The sequence below is a fragment of the Bos grunniens genome, chromosome 16 (assembly GCF_055505025.1).
Source record: "Bos grunniens cultivar Pamir isolate PY7600 chromosome 16, Bosgru_T2T1.0, whole genome shotgun sequence".
NCBI lineage: Eukaryota > Metazoa > Chordata > Mammalia > Artiodactyla > Bovidae > Bos > Bos grunniens.
Window position 1 is genome coordinate 37,665,098 of NC_141180.1, and position 21,259 is coordinate 37,686,356.

The 21,259-nt window shown below is 44.3% G+C and overlaps 1 protein-coding gene across 3 annotated transcripts in view; it reads left to right on the top strand.

Moving 5' to 3' along the window:
• Nucleotides 1-19,457, top strand: part of UBE4B (ubiquitination factor E4B) — a 122,429-nt gene extending 102,972 nt beyond the window's left edge. For all 3 annotated transcript variants that reach the window (XM_086344413.1, XM_086344414.1, XM_086344415.1), the window contains 7 exons: nucleotides 728-854; nucleotides 2,921-3,065; nucleotides 7,254-7,388; nucleotides 10,315-10,506; nucleotides 16,875-17,049; nucleotides 17,610-17,756; nucleotides 18,080-19,457. In XM_086344413.1, the coding sequence (XP_086200539.1) occupies nucleotides 728-854; nucleotides 2,921-3,065; nucleotides 7,254-7,388; nucleotides 10,315-10,506; nucleotides 16,875-17,049; nucleotides 17,610-17,756; nucleotides 18,080-18,141 (983 nt within the window). In that variant the 3' untranslated portion in view covers nucleotides 18,142-19,457. The remainder of the gene's footprint in view (nucleotides 1-727; nucleotides 855-2,920; nucleotides 3,066-7,253; nucleotides 7,389-10,314; nucleotides 10,507-16,874; nucleotides 17,050-17,609; nucleotides 17,757-18,079) is intronic.
• Nucleotides 19,458-21,259: the final 1,802 nt, after the last annotated feature.

Consider the following 21,259-nt stretch of genomic DNA (forward strand, 5'->3'; position numbering starts at 1 on the left):
AAATAGTGCTTTAATGAATATCCTTGGAGATCAGTCTTTGAACATGTTGTGTTTTTATTCCCACCCGGGTTTGTAGTGTCTTGCATCTTTTCCTTAAGTCCATTGTCTTTACCTGACAGTTTTCCCTCTTTTTAAAATTTGTCATGAGTTCAGGAATTTCTCATGCTTAAGCTATTTGTCTTTTTATAAGAAGTTTGATCTTTGTTCCATTTTAAAAGCTACGTGGATTATGATAACTGGTAAATGAATGATGAGTATATAGAGATTTACTGTGCTTTTCTCTAGTTTAATACACGTTTTAAAATATCAGTTATACAAAAATAGTTAAAGTGATAGTCACATTCAATAGATATGTTGCCCTTAATAAAATTTAACCCAGTTTTTTTTCCCGCTCAGGGCAGTGTTGTGGAGTTTCTATAAACTAGTAACAGTTGGGAGAGGTATGGTAATTCAGCTCTGGTCACTGGAGATGCTAGCCCAGTGATGCCCATCGATTTTCCCAGACCAGTTCATCTTGTTACCGTGTCATTGCCCTCCTTCACTGTGAAGGTCTGTCTTCAAAACCACTTGTAATTTCTCTTCTGCCTTATGTATGAGATAGAGACAAAATTGTATCACATCTCTGATTTTGCAGATTCATATTACTTACTAATGTTAGAGCAGCAATAGCTGCTTTTAGAAAGGTAAGAAAGTCCATATCCTTCAGTCCCTTGTCTTTCTTCTTCAGACGTTGAGCACACCGGCGCCACCAGTGAGTTCTACGACAAGTTCACCATTCGCTATCATATTAGCACCATTTTTAAAAGCCTTTGGCAAAACATAGCTCACCACGGCACCTTTATGGAGGAGTTCAAGTGAGTATTGGGCCCCTAATGTCACCACTTGGTTCTTGCAAATCAGAGGGAGAACAGCCACTTAAAAGCTTTGCCAGCTGGTTCTTGTTGACTGTTTGGTTAGTCTCCTCTGAGTTTTCCAGATGGTCCTGCTAAATGTGAGCAGGATTATCAAAATCTCTGCCTGCCAGACTTTGCTGAATTTTAGATTTGTCAAGATACTTTGGGCATAGTATACATGGAGACAGAATCTATTCTGAGATGAAGTGTTGTGTTTTTTGGTGTTTATTGATTATAGTATTACATGAATTTGCAAAATGGCTGAAATGGGATCTTCTAGCACTCTGAATATGTTGAAATCAAGCTTTAGAGTTAGAAGCATTAGGAGGACTTCAGATTCAAAAGCAGCTAGTGTGAAGGCTGTCATTTGAAATGATGTTCTTTGTAGGGAGGGCCTAGACCTTGATGAAGTTTGTCTCATTACCAACCTGAAGTTTCAGTGACTGCTTAAATCTGGACATTAGTAATGCCATCTAAGTTACTTTAAGGTGCAGCAGTGGAGATACAGACACAAAGAGCAGACTTGTGGATACAGGTGGGGAAGGAGAGGGTGGGACAAGTTGAGAGAGCAGCATTAAAACATATCCACCGCCACATGTAGAATAGATAGGCAGCGGGAATTTGCTGTGTGACGCAGTAAGCTCACATCTTTGACACAGGGAGCTCAAACCTGGTGCTCTGTGACAAACTCGGGGGAGGGGGATGAGTGGGAGGCGGGAGGGAGGTTCAAGAGGGAGGGCACATGTGTCTACCTGTGACTGATTCATGCTGCTGTATGGCAGAAACCAACACAACATTGTAAAGCAATTATCCTCCCAATTAAAAAGAAAATTTTTAAGTAAACGTGCTTTAAAAATAAAAGTAGATGAAAATGTTGATCTCTTGAATTAGTCTTAAGAAGAAATTTTATCCCATCTACTCTGATATTTGCAACCCATATTCAATCCTTGATCAAGCCTAGCTGTCACTTGTTGACTGAAGTACCACCCAGCAGTGGAAGTATGGGCAGTGGAGTAGCCATTTCTTTGATAGCTTCCCACAAAGTAAACGCTTCAGGTTAGTTCTTTCTTTCCATGAGCTGCTCTTGTTTTCAGAAGTATATACCAACAAAAGTTTGCAGTGAGCTTAGGAGACCAGGCATGCCTACAGCTCGATCTGCATAGTGCTGATTAGGAGTGTCCATTCTGAATTTCCAGTCTCCTGATATCCAGGCCTCTGCCTTTGTTAACAGGTACTTGTCTTCCCAAGGCAAGGCCCTGCTGCCTTTGATTTCTCAGCAATAGATCCTGAAGAGTAGTTCCTCTTTTCTCTCCTAATCTGACAGGTCCAGAATCTAATAGGTGGACCAAGCCATCTCAGCTCACCAGGTAGTCTGTCCATTATAATAGGATTTACAGGACAGTTCCGAAGATTGAAACTTCTGTTTCTATAAAGAACGTTAATATCGTACTTTAACTGTATTACAGCTTCCAATTTTTCTTAAGTGTGTCTTTCTTTATAAAAAAGATTGTGTCATTAGTTCTCTTATCTTTTATATGTGGGTATTTGTGCTTTCCTTATATCTTGGTGAGCTTAAGCATATTTTTTCTAGCCTGGAAGAGTGTTTTCTCTACTTAAAATTATTTAGGGAATGAGCCAGGGTAGTGCTGGTAACCCACTCTCTGGAGCTGGGGGTGCTGGAAGTCAGCACTTGCTGGTTTTCAGGGTGTAAGTACTTCCACTGATGCCAGAGTTGAAGCTGCCAAGGGAATTTGCTCACAGAATTCTAGAATGTTATTAGCAATGACTCTGAGGAACCATGCCAGGTGGCTCCAGCACATCACTGGAATGAGCTTATCACAATTAATATAAAAGAATCACATAATCCAAGGGGAGATGCGGGGGTCCCAGCATTGAGTTGTGTCAAGGCTGGTGGCTCTGCGGGGCACTGTGGGTAGCACTTGGGTCGAGGCCATTTTTCTCTGAGACCTGCCGCCACATTTGCTGCCAGTAAACGTGTGACTGTGTTGCGTGTAATTGCTTTTCAGTTCTGGGAAGCAGTTTGTCCGCTATATAAACATGCTGATAAACGACACGACGTTCTTGCTCGATGAGAGTCTGGAGTCTCTGAAGCGGATCCACGAAGTGCAGGAGGAGATGAAGAACAAAGAACAGTGGGACCAGCTGCCCCGGGTGAGGACACAGTGCAGGGGCCCAGGCGGAGCCCTGCGCCGACGGCTGCCTCCACGGGTCTCAAGGCTTAGATGTGACCCGCTGGCCAGCGCTTGCTGTCTCCCTCCTGTGGGCTTTTGGGAAATTCCAGCGTGGGTTTTGAGTGGGAGAGACCTTAAGACATGACTTAAAGCCAGACAATGAGCCGAGAAGTCTTTCAGAATGTGTCCTGGAAACTTCCTCTGCCTTTTTAACTGTAAAGGGCTTTTTTGGGAGAAGAGCTTTTATTGTTTGAATATGTTGATGAATATTTAGGAAAGTAACTAGGGAATAAATCTCTAGAATTCTGTCTTGCTAGAAAAGAATTTGATTTGATCATCTGTAGACAACTGTGTGAACAACCCTGAAGGACTCTGATATAGTGTTTTTCCTTTCAATAGATCTTGCTTTTTTTATGTTCAGTTATAAATAGAAAAGAGGCTTGTCTTGCCAGGTTCCATGAGAAATGTTGCTGTGCTGGCGGCCGCCTACTGCCGTCTCCTGACATTCATTGCAGTCGTTTAGGTGGTTCCCTGGTCAGTTACAGCTTTTGCCTTTGACAGCTATTGGTTGCCTCATATATTGGCTAGTTCTGCTCCTGGTCTTGTTAGATTCAAAATCAGAACTGCTTTCCAGAAAGTAGGGAGGGCTACTTTTTCTTGACTATAAGTAGCATACTCAAAATGAAAAAGTTACTGAGTTTCTAAAGTCGTAGAGTCAAAACTGTCTTGTGGTGGTTGTTCAGTCACTCTATCATTTCCGACTCCGCATCCCTGTGACTGTAGTCCACCATGCTCCTCTGTCCTCAAACGTCGAGTGTTGAAGCACATTGAGGAAGGTTTTCATTCTAAGTATTCTCACAGCTTTGATAAGAATTCTATATCTTACTCTAGCCAAAGTGCTTCAACTACAGACTTCACCCTTTTGGGGGGTTTCACCTAGAGTCCATGATTTCTGGATTTGTCAGGAGTCCATGCCAACATGCTCCTCAAGCCCCTCTAATTGTATTTGTGAGATAATGCAGTGGTTGTTGTCTTTTTCCACCCTCTAGATACACTTTGTCCTTCTCATCACTCATATTCATTTTTAAACACACCTTAAACTGTCTTGCTCTGGGGCCTCCCAAACCCTCCTCCTCTGCTCTCTGTTTCACACAGGCTGCAGTCAGCCCTGCGCCTGAGCCTCCATAGCCCCAGGTGGCCCTAAGCCATCCTCCGAAGCTTACCAGTCCTTCAACTCCATCTGGCCTGGTCCCCCAGCCCTTGCAGAATGTGTCAGGGAGACCGATGAGCTGTAGTTGAAAGAGCCCCAGCTTTGGAATCCAGGGGACCTGGGTTTGACAACTGGCACTGCCACTCATTGAGTTCATCATCTCTGTTTCCTGGCCCGTAAGTCAGAGGTAGTGCCTTCCTTGAGGAAAACTGTGAGGAGAGATGGTGGATGGCGAGGACTGAGTTCAGGACCAGCCTGAAGAACGTGTTCAGGATGTACAGCTCCTGTGGTTTTATTTGCCTTGAGACACTCCTGTCTAAAATGCTGTACTTTCTGCTGTTAGGTATTAAACTCTTACCCATCCTTTGAAGGAGGTCTTGTCCAAATACTCCCTCATAGTTGGCTCCCCATTAGGGGAGCTGCAATGTCTCACCTTTCTCTCCGCTCCTGTGATGCCCGCTTGATGTCGCTCATGATGCCAGTGCGGGACCAGCTTATGCTGTCCATGTTGGGATGTGGCTCTGCAGCACGTTGTCTTGTCCAGGGCCAGTGCTTATCATAAGAGCTTTTGTTTATGAGGCGACTGAGCACATACTATTGATTTTTCTTCTGTGTTAATGGATGGGGAAAGGGCATAAATAAATCCCTGACGAATGCTATTTCAGAAATCAGTTCTACTTGGCTTTGAAATCACTTCCTGCCTCCCCTCTCCCTGCCTGCTCCTTCCCAGTGCTCAGACCTCAGTTGTCTTCTCTTCTCTTTCCACACACGACTTTCCCTAGGTCGTGTGTTCCTTGGTGAGGGTGCTTGTTGGAGTTTTGACGTAAGAGTAATTCTTTGTCAGGAGAGACTGTCCCAGATGCTGCAGAGCGTCTCCAGCTCGTGCCCGTTTAATGCCGGTGATGTGTCCCTCCTACTTCCAGTTATCAGGCAACCAGAAGTACTCCCACACAGTACCTGATGCCCCTAGTTGAAAACCGCTGCAGGCCGACCTCATCTGTTCCAAGGCTTTAACTGTCTGTATTCTAAAGACTCCAAAATGTGCCTCCCAAGCTCGGCTCACTCTTGATTCAGGCTTATGTAAGTTGATTCAGGCTTATGTAACCAGCTGTTGACTTGCCTCTGCCCGGGGTTCTAATAGGATATCCACTTGTGTCCAGAAGTTGTTTTCCGGATCTCCTCTGCCCTGTCTCAGAAAATGAGGACTGCATTCTACTCAGTGCTCTGGGTCAGCACCTGTGGAGTCTTCCTTGCTTCCTCTCGCTATCTCAGCAAATGCCCCCAGGCGCTCTCTCAAAATACATTCATTGTCTGACCTCTTTGCTCTATCTCTAGACCACTACCGTCTCTTACCTGGAGAAGACTCCCCTGTGGTCTCTCAGTCTTCACCCTTGCCAGTGTACACTCCAGAAGGATGGTGTTAAAATCTCAGTTGGCTTCATTTTTTTTTTTCCTTCAGCCGTGCCTCGTGGCATGTGTAAATCTTAGTTCCCCGACCAGGAATCAAACCTGTGCCTCCTGGATTGTAAGTGCAGAGTCTCCACCCCTGCACCACCAGGGAAGTCCTCTGTCAACTTCTCATCGCCACTCTGCTCAGAGCCCTTTCAGGCTTCCCGAATTCTCCCTGAGCATGCACTATCGGCCCTGCCCTTCTCCCTTCACTCCTTTTCCCGGGCTACACCTGCCTCCTTGCTTCTCCCCCGACCAGCAGGCCCTTTGCACTTGCTGTTCCCTCCACCTGGAGTGCTTTTACCATGGATTTTTGCTGACTCACTTCCTTTAGCTACCTTCTTAAATGTCACCTCCTCAGAGAGGCCTTCCCTGACTACTTTTTCCAGAGTAGCACCCTGACCCCAGCACACTCTTCCTTCTTGCTACCCTCCTTTATTTTTCTTAATCATTATCAGACTTAATAAGCATCTGTTTGGGTGGGTGTCTGTTTATTGCTTGTCTCTCTAACTGGAATCTAAGCTCCATGAGGTAAGGAGCCTTTTTGGTCATATTCTGTGCTCCATCCCCTAATAGAGGCCTGGCGTGTGATTGATAAATAAGCAAGACGCTCAGACCCACATTGAGGTGGTTCTCACTTTGCTGTTCTTCCAATCCCCCTGCTTCGCCTTTTTGGTCCTGTCCAGAGGACAGTGGGCAGGTCATGCAACCCTGATGCAGGTTCTCCTCCAGGTGCTTTCCCAGGGTGTACTGGTGTGGCTCCATCAGCTCTGCCAGCTATTTTCTCTCCCCCAACACAAAGTAAGCTGGCCTCTGAGCAACTGTAAGAATATAAATCCATCGTGATATTTCTATGTTTTATTCCTTGCAGAGCCTTCTCTGCTCCGTCTTACTTTACCCATGAGTCAAATCCACCTTGTTATCTCATGCTCCAGCCTCTGTCAGAGAAGGAGGAGGAGGAGGATGGAGCCTGAGGCAAGCACACTGACAGTTGTAAAGGTTGCAGCCTGACTGGTGTGGAAAGACATGGTTCAAAAGCTTAGCCATCTCCAGGCCCTTGGTGTCGTGGCAAAACTTACAGACTTCAGTGTCATAGCATTTCATCTCATGTTTTCAAAATAATGCTGACTAAGTAAAGGTTGTTATTAAGGACAGTGAACATCCTTTATTAGGCCCTAGTGTGTATCAAGCACATCACCACTTATTTCATCCTGAATAGAGGTTGATGGTGACTTCTTTTTGTCATTGAGGAAACTGAGTCTCGTGTACGTTAAATCGTGTGTCAGGGTCACCTTCTTCAAAGTCCTAAGGATGTCTGATGGCAAAAGGAATACACCTCAGTAATCTGGAACATTTGCCATGCAGGTGGTTCTATGATTCTCCAAGTCTGCTGGCGGTATAACACACTTCCCTAGTTATGAGCTGACTGTGTTTTTCCCTTGCACTTGGAGCTTGTTGAGCTGGCGACTAGCACTGAGATGTGTCTGGCATCTGTTCACTGTTCCCCAGGATCAGCAGCAGGCTCGCCAGTCCCAGCTCGCTCAGGACGAGCGCGTTTCACGCTCCTATCTTGCCCTGGCGACGGAGACGGTGGACATGTTCCATATCCTCACCAAGCAGGTCCAGAAGCCGTTCCTGAGACCCGTGAGTAGAACCTTCAGGGTATTTGTTTTGTCTGTTGGATTCAACATTCAGAACCTATCAACTTAGAACTAAATATAGTCGTCATTGAAATTCTGGGTGTTCTAGCATCACAGTCACCGATCAGTTAATTCTGTCACTGAGTTTGTTCCCAGTTATGGTAATTGATATGCACAGCACTCTGCTGATACACTGAAGTCTGCAGGCAGTCACTTCTGATTCACTTTCTGCTGAGACAGCACATTGGATTAATGTTGAAGCTGTGGCATATTTTTATCATTATTGATTCCTGTGTTTTATTTATAAGAAAAGTATAAAGTGACATCAATTGGAAATCAGAGTTTATTAAGGAGAAATAATTGACAGTGTAAGATTTTTGGTTCTCTTCAGTGTAGCTTTGTTACATTCAAGAAGTCAAAGGTTATTAGAGCCTTAATTAGGGTTTATGATAGGTCACTGGTAGACAGAATGTTTGGCTTTGACTTGATTGAAGAGACCTGGATCCTATTTCTGAAGTCAAAGCTGAGAGGCATAAATGAAAATCTCTGCTATGCTTTGACCACCCCCTCAACACACATACACACACACAGAGTTTAGAGGCGTTATAATGTGGCCACGACAAGGGTAATAAGGAAGGCAAGAAAGGGACCTAAGATTTGGTATTTCCTCTAGTTTCTCTCTCTTATTTAAAAAGAAAGTTTTGGATGCACAGCACAGCATGTGGGATCTTAGTTCCACAGGGATCAAACCCGGGCCCCTTGCAGTGGAAACACAGCCTCAGCCACTGGACCTCAGGAGAGTCCCCTCTCTGTTTACTCTTACCTTCAGGATTATCACCACACCCTGGCCTGGGTGCAGCTTGCGAGATGGGCTCCCTTCCCTGTCCCCTTTCCATTTCATGTCTTTTCATAAATAGATTTCAGCACAGGAGCAGCAGAGCATGAAGCAAACAGTGCATCATTAAAAGCATAAGAACACGGCAACTCATTTAGACAAGGTATTTCAGTGCTTCCCTTAAAGCCTTGCAACTGGAGTTTCTATACACTTTTTCTGTAAAGGCCAGACAGTGAATAGTTTATATGTTGTGGGCCACACAGTCTCTGTCTCAGCTACTAACTCTGCTGTTACTGTGTTCCAGTGACTGCCTCAACTGAGGCATCAGGCCGGATTTGTCTTACAGCCCGGAATGTGCCAGTCCCTGCTCTAAGTCATGTTGTATTTTATGTTCAGGTGCCCCAATGGCAGTGCCTTCTGATTGTTTAGAGGGTCGGAAACTATAAAAATTATTTGAGAGACTTCGCCAGTGATCTGGTGGCCAAGATTCCGAGCTCCCGATGCAGAGGGACCGATCAGGGAACTGGATCCCCCATGCCCAAGCTAAGAGTTCATCCATGTCTCAGTGAATATCGAAGATCCCTTGTGCCACAGCTAAGACTCCACACAGCCAAACAGATAAATAAATAAAAAGAAATACTTAAAAATATCATTTGAGACTAAATTATCATAAAGCCTTTTGTTAGCTCTAAATTCTTCATTTTTAAAGGAAATTATTGAAAGCTAAGTCTAATATTTTCATGTCAGTTAAAATTAATTTTTTTCAAGATCTACTCACTGATCAGAGCTGCCGCACACGGGGGCCGTGGTCTCTGCCCCCAGGCTTTGCCTCTGCCTGCCATCATCTTTCTTTTTCCTTTGCTGTACTGTTTTCACCTTCTGGGCTGGTCTTGGCTGGTTAACACAAAACTCTCCCACTTCAGAAAGAAAAATGACCAGTTATATTCTATTCTTAATCACTCTTTTATCTCACAGTTTCTTAACAATTAAATATAGGAATACGGTGGGGGAGGGAGGCGTAAGAGGAAGAGGATATATGTATATGTATAGCTGATTCATGTACACCAGAAACTGACACAGCATTGTAAAGCAATTATCCTCCAATTAAAATTTTTTTTAATAATTTAAAAGTTATGGATGTATTATCAAGACATAAAATATTTGGAAATTGTGGATCAAAGATGATAGTGTTTGTAGAATAATAGCATGGATATATTCATCTTAACCCAAGGGATGACATTCCATCATACTTCAGTGAAGAATAGTAGATTAAAGAATATATATTTATCAAAAAAAAAAAAAATAGAGTACTTTACTTTGTGCAAGAGTAGGTCCTTTAAAAGCCAAGTTTAAGTTGAATTTGTATAGATCCAGTCATTAAATTTAATGAAAACCTTGTTCCTTAAAGAGAAGCCTTCAAGACTCATATTTATGGCCAGTGTTTAATACTCTCGAAGTGAGATTTCCCTTCTCGGGTTTCCTTAAAGCAGTGTATGCCCACGTGTAGTAGTCCTGTATCATCTAGTGGGGTTATGGCATGTTACTTCATACTTATCTTCTAGTTGTTTCGTTTGTTTTGTTTCACCGGCTTGATTTAAAACTATTCAAGACAGATTTTATCTTCTCTTTTATATTTCTCTGCTCTTTGCATCTGATAAATGAGAATGGTGCATATTGTCTAAACTGCCAGGAACATTGGAAATTTATAAAAAGATAATACCTAAAGATGGCTGAAAGAGCAGACTCAAACTTTTGTGACTTGTTTCTCAGCAAATTCGAAGTGATTGTTGTTTTTATAATTAAAAAACATGAATTTAAAGAAAAGGTTGCTTTTTTGGTATTTATAAATATTTCATCAGGCTGCAGCATTCTATTAAGCATTAGAATTGTTGGCTTAGAAATGGAGAGTAAAGAGAAGGCTGAAGAAGCCTGAATAGAATGTCCTTCTTCAGCTTATATGATGTAGCACAGGTAAGGGATTCTTTGAATGTCTATCCTGCCAATTCCTGGCCCTGCAGTCTCTGAAAGGGGAGTGTTTGGTCCTCCTTACTTGACTTGACAGCTTGACTTGCCCTGTTATCCTGTGATTCCCTAGGAACTTGGACCCCGATTGGCCGCAATGCTGAACTTCAATCTTCAGCAACTCTGTGGCCCGAAGTGCCGTGACCTGAAAGTTGAAAACCCCGAGAAATATGGCTTTGAACCAAAGAAGCTGTTGGACCAACTGACCGATATTTACTTGCAGCTGGACTGTGCCCGGTTCGCGAAAGCCATCGCTGACGACCAGGTCAGTGCCTGGGGGGCGGGCGACTTGAGTTTGCTTCCTTGTGGATGTCCTGGCAGACTCCGTGCACGTCCCTCTGTTTCTGGATTTTCCCACTGGAAATCAAGGAAGGGGACACATTGCAAAATGTAGCTTGGAAAGTTTTTAGGCTGTAAAAAATAACAGCCACAGCGGCAAGGGAAACTTGTCTGGTGTAAATGGAGATGAACGGGTTATTTTGCTTTGGACATAAAGAGCGGATTTGGCTCTCAGATCCATTTCAAGTTGAGTTTGTAACCCGTCACGTTAAGGGCCTTGCTTGACAAATCTCTTAAGCTCAGAAGAAACCCTGTTTTCTCAGGGAGTCTCTTCAGCTTCAGTGCTGCTGTTAATTTTGTGGTTCCAGGTTTCAGACCTTGTTTGTTATTTTTACATCCTTCCCTCCCTTATTCCTTGAGTTCTGGTGATCACATCCATTTTGTGGTTTTCATTTCCACAGCTGCCAATTTAGTTCCAGCAACCCCAGTCCAGCCTTGACTTTTAATTTTTCAGAATCTACGGGGCTTCTTCTCCCTCCACATTCCTCTGTCCTGCAGCATCTTCAGCACCTTAGTAACTAATGGTTACTAACCACATGTCAGGGTTTAACCACCTTTCATGTTTCACTTTTGACCCTCACAAAATCCTGCGATACAGGTTCCCTTGGATTCCTCACGCCCTTGGAGGCATACAGAGGTTAGAGAGCCACAAGGTTAGCGTGGGGCAGAGACAGGGCTCCTCCCCAGTGTCTGCCCTGAGTCCCTGTCCTCAACTTCTCTGCTTTCCGCTTAAAATGCCCCAACGTTCCATGTTCGTTTCCATCTCTCCATCTTTGTTCGTGTTGTTTTTCCAGATATTACTCACCTCTCAGGGTAACTGTCACTAGGAATTCCAGAAGGTTTGTTGTTGTTGTTGTTGTTGTTGATTTATTTATGTACTGGCTGCCCTGACCGGCATGTGGGATCTTAGTTCCCTAACCAGGGATCGATCTTGGATCTCCTGCATCCCTGCCTTGGAAGCACGGCATCATAACCAGTGGACCACCAAGGAAGTCCCCTCCAGAAGGTTCTTTACTTACATATCATCTAGAGGTCAAAATAGGGAAATTGCAGGTCCTTTTTTGTGTTTTTCCAGTAAAAGCTTTATTGAGACATACGTCACATGCGTAGTAGGTACTTTTAGATATAAGCAGGAGATGTGGTCTTGACAAAGTGCCTGCAATGGAAAAAAACCACAGATGTCTAAAGTAGTTTTTCTGCAAAAAAGTAGTGGTAAAGGAATAGGTTAGGTGTTTGCAGTTATTTTGAGGAGATGCTGAAATGATTCTCCCGTCTGCCACTGTATAATACTGCATATATTGAGAAATGGAGGATAAACGGTAGTCGTAGGAGGGACAGGAAATGGAAACGCTCACCATGTGAGCTCAGGGCGTCCGCCTTGGGCAGCAGGCCGACTAGAACGGGGCCTCAGCCCAGCCAGAGGTCAGGTGTGAGAAGTCCCCAGGGACTCTTCCCCTCTTACAGTCAGGGACTCCAAAGGGTCATTAGCCTGCTGCCTTTTCTCCTGGTAGGTTTTACTGTGGCCGCCACAACACAAGAAGTTAGTGTAACACAAAGTTTGCAGTGTGGGTGAACACAGCATACCCAGTGAGACAGTGAAAACCAAAGGGTTGCTTCCTACTGCTTTCCTTGGTGACCAGTAAACCATCCACACTCCCTGGTAACGCCTGTGGATTTTGGTGCTGGCCTGTGGTGGCCCTCAGGTCTGCTTAAATGTCTCAAGAGCCCTGTTCTTCCAGACCCTTGAAGCAACCACACAAGTGCTGGTGACACCATGGAGAGAAGAACACTTTTTAAGTGGGTTTTTTGCTGTGTTGTACAGTGTGATGTTTGTCTTGATTTTTGGACACTTTGCATTTATGTTGGCTGTAAGCCAGTGAGGGGCCTGCCAACTGGCTTGTTTTGGAAGAGAGTCTGGGTGGCGGGGAGGGGCAGAAGGATGGAAGACTGGAAGGCTCCAGGGAGGTGGTAGCACTTTGTTATCTCCTTTGGGGCAGCGCTGTTGATTTGCTCTGCTTCCGTCTGGCGGGTCTCATTTTCCTGGGAAGACAAAAGGAAGAAGAAAGTGGCAGCCGAGCAAGAAAAGAAGCAGAGAGCCTTCCACGCATGAGAGCGGGGGGGAGACAGGTGCCCAGGACAGGTGACAGGAGACACCAGTACAAGGAGCCCTGAGCTTTACACACAGGTCTGAGCAGAGCGCCCCTGGTCAGGGTGGGAGGAGGCGGGGCGGGCAACAGGACAGCTGTGCCCAAAGCCCGGAGAGCCTGAAAGAGAGGTCCTAGCCTGATTTGGGAGCTGTGTCCAGGGCTGCATCTCCCTGTGCTTTCCGGACAGATGGATGGCAATCTGATGCTCCTGGAGCACTGTCTGTTAACACCATGTTTCATGAAAAAATGATAGTAAAGAGCCCACCTGAAATCTCACTTCTCCTATGCACTTTTTTTTTTAATTGAGGTGAAAGTCACATAACACAAAATGCACCACGTTGAAGTGTACAATCCAGTGGCATTTACACAGGCACAGTGTTGGACAAGCATCCCCTCTCTAGTTACAGAACACCCTGTCACTCCCGTAAGGAAGTCTTGTATCCATTAAGTAGCCACTATCCCGTCTCACCCCAGCCCCTAGCAACCACTAAATGCTTTCTGTCTTTATTTTACCTATTTTTATATTTGCCTATTTGCCTCTTCTGGATATTTCATATAAATGGAATGATACAATGTATGTAACTTTTTGTGTCTGGCTTCTCTCATGTAGCATGTCTTCAAAGTTGTTATACATGTATCAGTACCTAGTTCCTTTTCTTTTAACAGTTATTTATTTTTGGGTTTGCGGGGTCTTACGAAGACACCGGGGTCTTACGAAGACACCGGGGTCTTATGGGGCACACGGGCTCCTCTCTAGTTGTGGAGGGCAGGGGCTCCTCTCTGGTTGTGGAGGGCAGGGGCTCCTCTCTGGTTGTGGAGGGCAGGGGCTCCTCTCTGGCTGTGGAGGGCAGCTCCTCTCTAGCTGTGGAGGGCAGGGGCTCCTCTCTGGTTGTGGAGGGCAGGGGCTCCTCTCTGGTTGTGGAGGGCAGGGGCTCCTCTCTGGCTGTGGAGGGCAGCTCCTCTCTAGCTGTGGAGGGCAGGGGCTCCTCTCTGGCTGTGGAGGGCAGGGGCTCCTCTCTGGTTGTGGAGGGCAGGGGCTCCTCTCTAGTTGTGGAGGGCAGGGGCTCCTCTCTGGCTGTGGAGGGCAGCTCCTCCCTGGTTGTGGAGGGCAACTCCTCTCTGGCTGCGGTGCGCAGGCTTCGCATCTCGGTGGCTTCTGTTGTTGTGGAACATAGTGACACGTGGACTTCTCACGTTGCAGCACGTGGGCTATAGAGCGCAGGCTCAGTAGCTGCGACACAGGGGGCTTAGTTGCCCTGTGGCTAAGGGGTCCTGCTGGCCCGGAGATTGAACCCGTGTCTCCTGGTGGCTCAGACTGTGAAGAATCTGCCTGCAGTGTGGGAGACCAGGGTTTGATCCCTGGGTCAGGAAGATCTCCTGAAGAAGGACATGTCTACCCACTCTAGTATTCTGGCCTGGAGAATTCCATGGACAGAGGAGCCTGGTGGGTTACAGTTCATGGGGCTGCAAAGCAATCAGACAAAGCATTTGTATAAATACCTATTTTCAATTCTTTGGGATATACTTAGGAGTAGAATTTCTGAGTCATATGGTAATTCTGTGTTTAACAGTCCCACAAGCCCACAAGTAGTGTACGAGGGTTCTAATTTCTCCACATCCTCACCAACACTTGCTATTTTATGGTGTTTTTGTTTTGTTTTGTTTTTAATAGACACCCTAGTGGGAGTGAAGTGGTATTTCACTGTAGTTTTGATTTGCATTTCCCTAATGACAAGTGCTTGTTGGCCATTTGTGTATCTTTTTTGGAGAACTGTATATTCAAATCCTTCATCCATTATTTTCCCCCTTAGCTGCACCAAGTGGCTTGTTAGATCTTAGTTCATGGACCAGGGATTGAACGCAGGCCCTCGGTAGTGAAAGCATGGAGTCCTAAACACTTGACCACCAGGAAATTACCCTTTATCCATTTTTGAAATCGGATCCTTTCTGTTTTGTTCTTTATATATTCTGTGTGAGTTCTTTAATACTTTCTGGATACTAGACCTACATCAGATACATAATTTGCAGATATTTTTATGTCTAATTTTGTATTCATTCTGTACGATCCTTGATGTCAAGGACAACATCTTTGCTTCCTCTCCAGTCCCATCCACGCTGAACTTGAAGCAGCAGCTCAGTAATCTATATTTGTTTGATTAATTGATGCTGCTGCTCTTTGACACTGAATGCCATGTCCCCTTATCATAAGTGCCCTTTGATTTCTGATAATGTTTATCCACTGCTGTATCTTAGAAGTTGACTCTATAGCAGGCACAAGTCAGTCAGTTAAAAACTCAAATCATCTTTTTTGCGGGGGTGCCATGTGTCATGTGGGATCATAGTTCCCTGACCAGGGATTATACCCATATACCCTACATGGGGAGCACAGAGGGTTTAATCACTGTATTGCCAGGAAAATCCAAAATTTCTTCTGAGAAATAAGAGTGGGTGATGTTTTCGAGAACACCAGCTGGACGGAGGCATTCAAGGTGAATCATCACAGTGGTGTGGACAGCAGCAGCCACGCTGTGCATTTTTGCCTTTTCAGCATCTGACTATGAACTTCTGGCCGTTTATTTCCCTGTGACGTGAACATCACTCAGTCGTGTCCGATTGTTTGCGACCCCATGGACTGTAGAGTCCATGGAATTCTCTACGCCAGAATACTGGAGTGGGTAGCTGTTCCCTTCTCCAGTGGATCTTCCTAACCCAGAAATCAAACTGGGGTCTCCTGCATTGCAGGCAGATTCTTTACTAATTGAGCTATCAAGGAAGCCCTAGGGGATGGGGATGGTGGCTTATCTGGCTCATAGTAAGTAGATACAAAATAAAGTATCTGTTGAACTAAAGTAGTAATTTAGTTTCAGAAACTACAACTATTATTGCTAGGCCCAGGCAAAAAGAAAAACACTTCGTTCTTTGCTCTTTTCCCACATGGATTGAATAAGGAGCATGGGTGTGTATGGAGAGAGAATGAGTATGTGCACTTATTTAGAAACTGAAGTTTAAAAAAGTATAGAAGGAAGACTGAGGACTTTGAATACAGCATTCTGAGAAAACGCAAGTACTAAGATGAATTTATCCCACAGATGTATGTTCTTGTGAATCCTCGTTTAGAAATCACAGGTCACTGATTTAATCATTCCCCGCCTATCTTTGTGTCACTAAAGTGGCATGTGGCCAGTGTAAATGCCAAATATGATATACTTTGCTCTTTTGAAATGGCAGTGATTGATATAAATTAGGCATCTGTAGAGTAGGTGTTGCTACCAGCATTTTACACCCAAAGAGACTGGGGCTAAGGAGAGTTAGAGCCTTGCCTAAAACCACACAGTGGGTAGATGGTGAAGCCAGGTTTGAAGTCCAGGGTCGCCTGGATCTGTGGTGGGGCTTACCCTGCTGGTCATCCCTCCCACTCTCACAGGCGTAATCCCTGTCTGCTCCCATCAGCCGAGCCTCTGACATATAATAGCATTAAACTAAAAGATCTTAAAGAAGCATCAAAGAATGGGAGAAAGCTCCTGTTGATTATGAACTCTGTTTGGGTTGATTTCACATGCTTACTTTTAGGGAAAAGAACTGAACTATCTACCTCCTCTTGCAGGGTATTGGGTCTCTGTGTGCTGTGCATAGTCCTTCAGTTATGTCCAACTCTTTGCGACCCGTGAACTGTAGCCCACCAGGCTCCTCTGTCCATGGGGATTCTTCAGGCAAGAACACTGGAGTGGGTTGCCATGCCTTCCTCCAGGGGATCTTCCCAGCCCCAGGGATCAAACTGAGGTCTCCCACACTGCAGGCGGATTCTTTACCATCTGAGTGCCTTACGAAGACTGAACTAGACTAGATTTCCTTTTCTTTTTAATATTAAAATTTTAAGAGAAATGCATGTCTGCTGTAGAAGTAATTAAAATTTTTTTTAATTCCTCTCATTTGCCTCAGTCCTAAAGCCGCTTCCAAAAGTAATGACCTTGTACAGTTTGGTTTGGATTAGCCCGGTCTTTATGTATTTATAGCCATGTCAAAGTATACTTATATATACTTATAATTTTAGGGCTTTTTTAGAAAACAGAGCCTACTTTGGATATTTTCTTTAGGTTTCTTTTTTCCATTTATATTTACATCTCACGTTGTCTTTCCTCGTTTGCAGAGATCCTACAGCAAAGAGTTGTTTGAAGAAGTTATTTCAAAAATGCGGAAGGCAGGAATCAAATCCACCATAGCGATAGAGAAGTTCAAGCTTTTGGCTGAGAAAGTAGAGGAGATTGTGGCTAAGAATGCACGGGCAGAGATTGACTATAGTGATGCCCCAGACGAGTTCAGAGGTGAGTGGACCCACTTTTCTTATACCAAATTCTTTGATTTAACCTGAAACCTATAACATTAGAAGATGTTCTGTGTTCTCCTTGCTCTTTGAGACTCTTGGTCTGAAATTGAAATTACCATTGCCTAATTTTAGTTCATATTATAAATGACAAGGGGAAAAAATCCTTAGCCTGATTTCAAACCAGATAAAAGCCCTGAAAATTCTAAGGTCAGCCTTGCCTTTGCAGGCAGGGATTCGTATGTCCCAAGGATTATGAGGAGTACTAAGAGGAAGGGTTGATTCTAGCCTGCCGCCTTCACTGCTTGCTGCTGTGTCTGTCTTACTGTCTTTTTTCCTCCAATTTTTCCTCTCAGTAGCTGACAAAAGGGTACTTTGCTCTCTGCAAAAGGCCAAGTGTGTGATTTATCTAATGCTGATTTCCTTCTAAACCTCGGGGCCTGGTCTGGGCCATTTGGTTGCTGCTCTATTTTTCACTGATAGGAGGGACTTTGTTTTGTATTCTTTTTCAGTTGTAGGCGCTATTGTTTGATTAGAATTTGCTTTGCTTTGTCTCTGTAGACCCTCTAATGGACACCCTGATGACTGACCCCGTGCGACTGCCCTCCGGCACCATCATGGACCGCTCCATCATCCTGCGGCACTTGCTGAACTCCCCCACGGACCCCTTCAACCGACAGACGCTGACAGAGAGCATGCTGGAACCAGGTAGAGGAGGGCAGAGCTTGAGCCGCAGTGCCTGCACCTGTCCTGAGCAGTGGGGCCAAAAATCCTGTATCAGAGAGTAACCAAAAGGGGGAAATTTAACAAATCCAGACACTCCATGGTTTCTGACACTTTGTAACAGAAAAGACACAAAACATTCTTTGCTCTTTTTCGCTATAGAATTCCAGTCTTTACTGTTCATGTCCTCTTTGTCAGTCTTCGGTTCCATGAGGGTATAAATGGCCCTTTCTTTATAGTGAACTGCAGGCATCATCTCTCAGGAAAAGCCCATCCAGGGCATTAATTCTTTCCTTTTCTTTTCTCAGTGCCAGAACTGAAAGAACAGATTCACGCCTGGATGAGAGAGAAACAGAACAGTGATCACTAAACCACCCTACCTGCCCACCTTCTGCTGGAAACAGCCAGGGCCAGCGAGGCAAACCGGAGCGATGGTGCACATGCTGTTCAAACATTGGAGGCAAAATACACCATGAGCCCACCCAGAGCGACCAGACGGTGGAGACCTGAAGGGATGTGAACAAGAGGAGGAGCCCAATTCCTGTACATATATTTAAGTGACAAACGTGGTCAAAAGCTTGAAGGACACACTTGATGATTGCTTGTGTAATAGAGCACGTCCTTCATATGTCACAGTTTGGGGCTTTTGCAGCAGAAGTCTTTTAGTGATGATGACACATGGGTCTGGGCAGCATCCCTTTCATCTTCCCCCCGCCCTCCCACTAAATCCAATATCCGTTGATTTTGATTGTGATTAGAGAACCTTGGACATTTTGCTGCTAAAGAATCTCCCCCCTCCTACCCTCTTCCTGATCCTACTTGCACTGCTGTGGATTTTTTTTTTAAGTGAAACAAAAACAAAAATAAACTCCTTTCCTTGGCCCTCCAAACATATATTCTGTGAGATAACTGTGCCTGCAACAAGTGTTAATCCCGGGATCGTATTTTTATATCATATTCACGTATTTGTTTTTTTAATTGGTGTTAGATGACATGATTAATAAAAGAGGCAAGATATTTTCAGAATTTGAATTTTAGTTTTTATTTTTTTTTTCTTTTGAAATGTCCCTTAATTTTTTTTTTTTCCTAATTATTCTAAACAAAATGAAGAGTATCTTATTGCTCTGGTCCTTGTAGTAAGCCCACTATCAGGAATCTGAGGAACAGCTGCAGCAAAGGAAGCATTTAAGTGTATCAGGATTTCATGTCTTATGGTTTGGGTGTTGGGGGGTTGGGTTTTTCTTTTAATGCTCTGTGACATTTCTAAATCTTTACAGTTATTCTATGAGGGTAAATAAATTCCTCAACCCTGAGTCTCTGAGTTCAAGGCAGGGTTGTTTGTATGGATGTGTCCTGTGGGGCTTGGCCTTACCAAAGCAAAAAAGGGTGCGAGAAATGTGGAAGTATGTCTGCTTGTAAAACACACACACACAGACACACACACCCACACACGCACACATAAACATGAAAGACTTTTTGTATTACTGCTCCGCACTTACCATACTTGAATTCTTGAATTTCCTTTGGGGTAAAAGAGGATTTTGAAACCATAAAGTGTTTTGAAAAAATGAATTCTACAAAACATACTTTCTTTTCCTTTTTCTCCCCCCGCCACTCCACAGACAGTGTCCTCTGTTCAATTCCTAATGCAAACTCCAATAAATGGTGATACACATTCAGAAGGAATCTTCTTTGAGTCTCTTCTTTTTGTGGAAAACAAAGGGGTGGGTGAAGAGCAAGAGCCAAATGTGTTCACATGTGGTGCACGGTCTCTACCAGAGCCAGTTGCTATTTTTAAAAGAAACCCCTCCCGCGTGTCAGTCTCGGTGCTCCAGTTGGTTCTTCTGTCACTGTTTGCTTGTTCGAGCGGGTTGACTTTGCAGTGTTCAGTGTCTTTGGTTCTCAGGTGGTTGCTCTATTGCAAATATCTTTTCACTGACCTCTGAAATTTTTCTCCTGTGCTAACCATCTCATGAACATTATCTTAGGCACTGCAGTTGATAAAACTTTGCCTAACAGCTTGTGAAATAAGAGAAAGCGTTTCTGCAAAATTTGCTATGTGCCAAGCTCTGCCAAAGCCTGTATGTTGATGGATTTATTTTCTAAGATGATACTCTCATCTTTGTTTTTTTCCAGCAGATCAAAGTGAGGGGTGTGGAGGGATTAGGTCATTTGCCAAATGTCACCTGTTCAGTTAGAAGAGCAGGTGTCCTGGCTCCAAAGTCCTTGGCGCACCCTCCACCCACCCCTGCTCCCAGTGTATTTAAAAGCAGAGACATCACTTGCCAACAAAGGTCTGTATAATCAAAGGTATGGTTTTTCCAGTAGTCATGTATGATGTGAGAGTTGGATTGTAAAGAAGGCTGAATGCCAAAGAATTGATGCTTTTGAATTGTGCTGGAGAAGATTCGTGAGAGTTCCTTGGACAATATGAAGATTGAACCAGTCAATCCTAAAGGAAATCAACCCGGAATATTCACTGCAAGGACTGATGCTGAAGCTTAAGATCCAGTACTTTGGCTACCTGATGTGAAGAGCCGACTCATTAGAAAAGACCCTAATGTTCGGAAAGATTAAAGTCAGGAGGAGAAGGAAGTGACACAGGATGAGATGGTTGGATGTCATAACCAACTGAATGATCATGAATTTGAGCAAACTGGGAGTTAGTGAAGGACAGGGAAGCCTGGTGTGCTACAGTCTATAGGGTCACAAAGATTCGGACATGACGGAGTGACTAAACAACAATTGTCCTTATAACAACAACAATTCTATCTTGTGAAATGGCTTCTCACATCCCTCTGATGATATTAGTGGTGGCTTTTGGAATTTTGTATTACTGTGTAGTTTCTCTTCCAAGTTCCTTTGGCTTTTGTTTTTCTGTTGTTTTTTGTTTGTTTTGTTTTTTAATATTTATTTCGCGCTGCCAGGTCTTAGTTGCAGCATGTGAGATCTAGTTCCCTGAGCAGGGATCAAACCCGGACCTCCTGCATTGGGAGGGTACAGTCTTAGCCACCGCATCACCAGGGAAGTCTCCCTTTGGCCTTTGTTTAATCTTTTTTATGTTACAGGATTTCCTCAAAAACATAATGCTGTTTACCTATCTGTATTAATAGAGTGGACTAAGAATCTGGGTTAACTTTTTGTATGCCATTTGGTAGAGCTTCTTCAATAGTAGTGCTCACATTTCTTAAGCTTTGCCGGGGTTTGCAGCATAAATCATCCCCTTCTGGGTTTTCCTTTGGGGTTAGGTTTCATCTTGCTTTGGTTTGTTAAAGTTGTTCATCACTTCTTTTATTTTGGCCGTGCTGTGTGGAGCGTGCGGGATCTTAGTTCCCTGACCGGGGATGTAACCTGCCCCTGCAACGGAAGCGTGGAGTCTTAACCCCGGACCACCGGGGAAGTCCTTGTAGCCACTGTTCTACCACTTTGGGACCAAATCAACTTTTTCTAAAAAACAGATTCACATTAACAATTTCAGACAATATGTA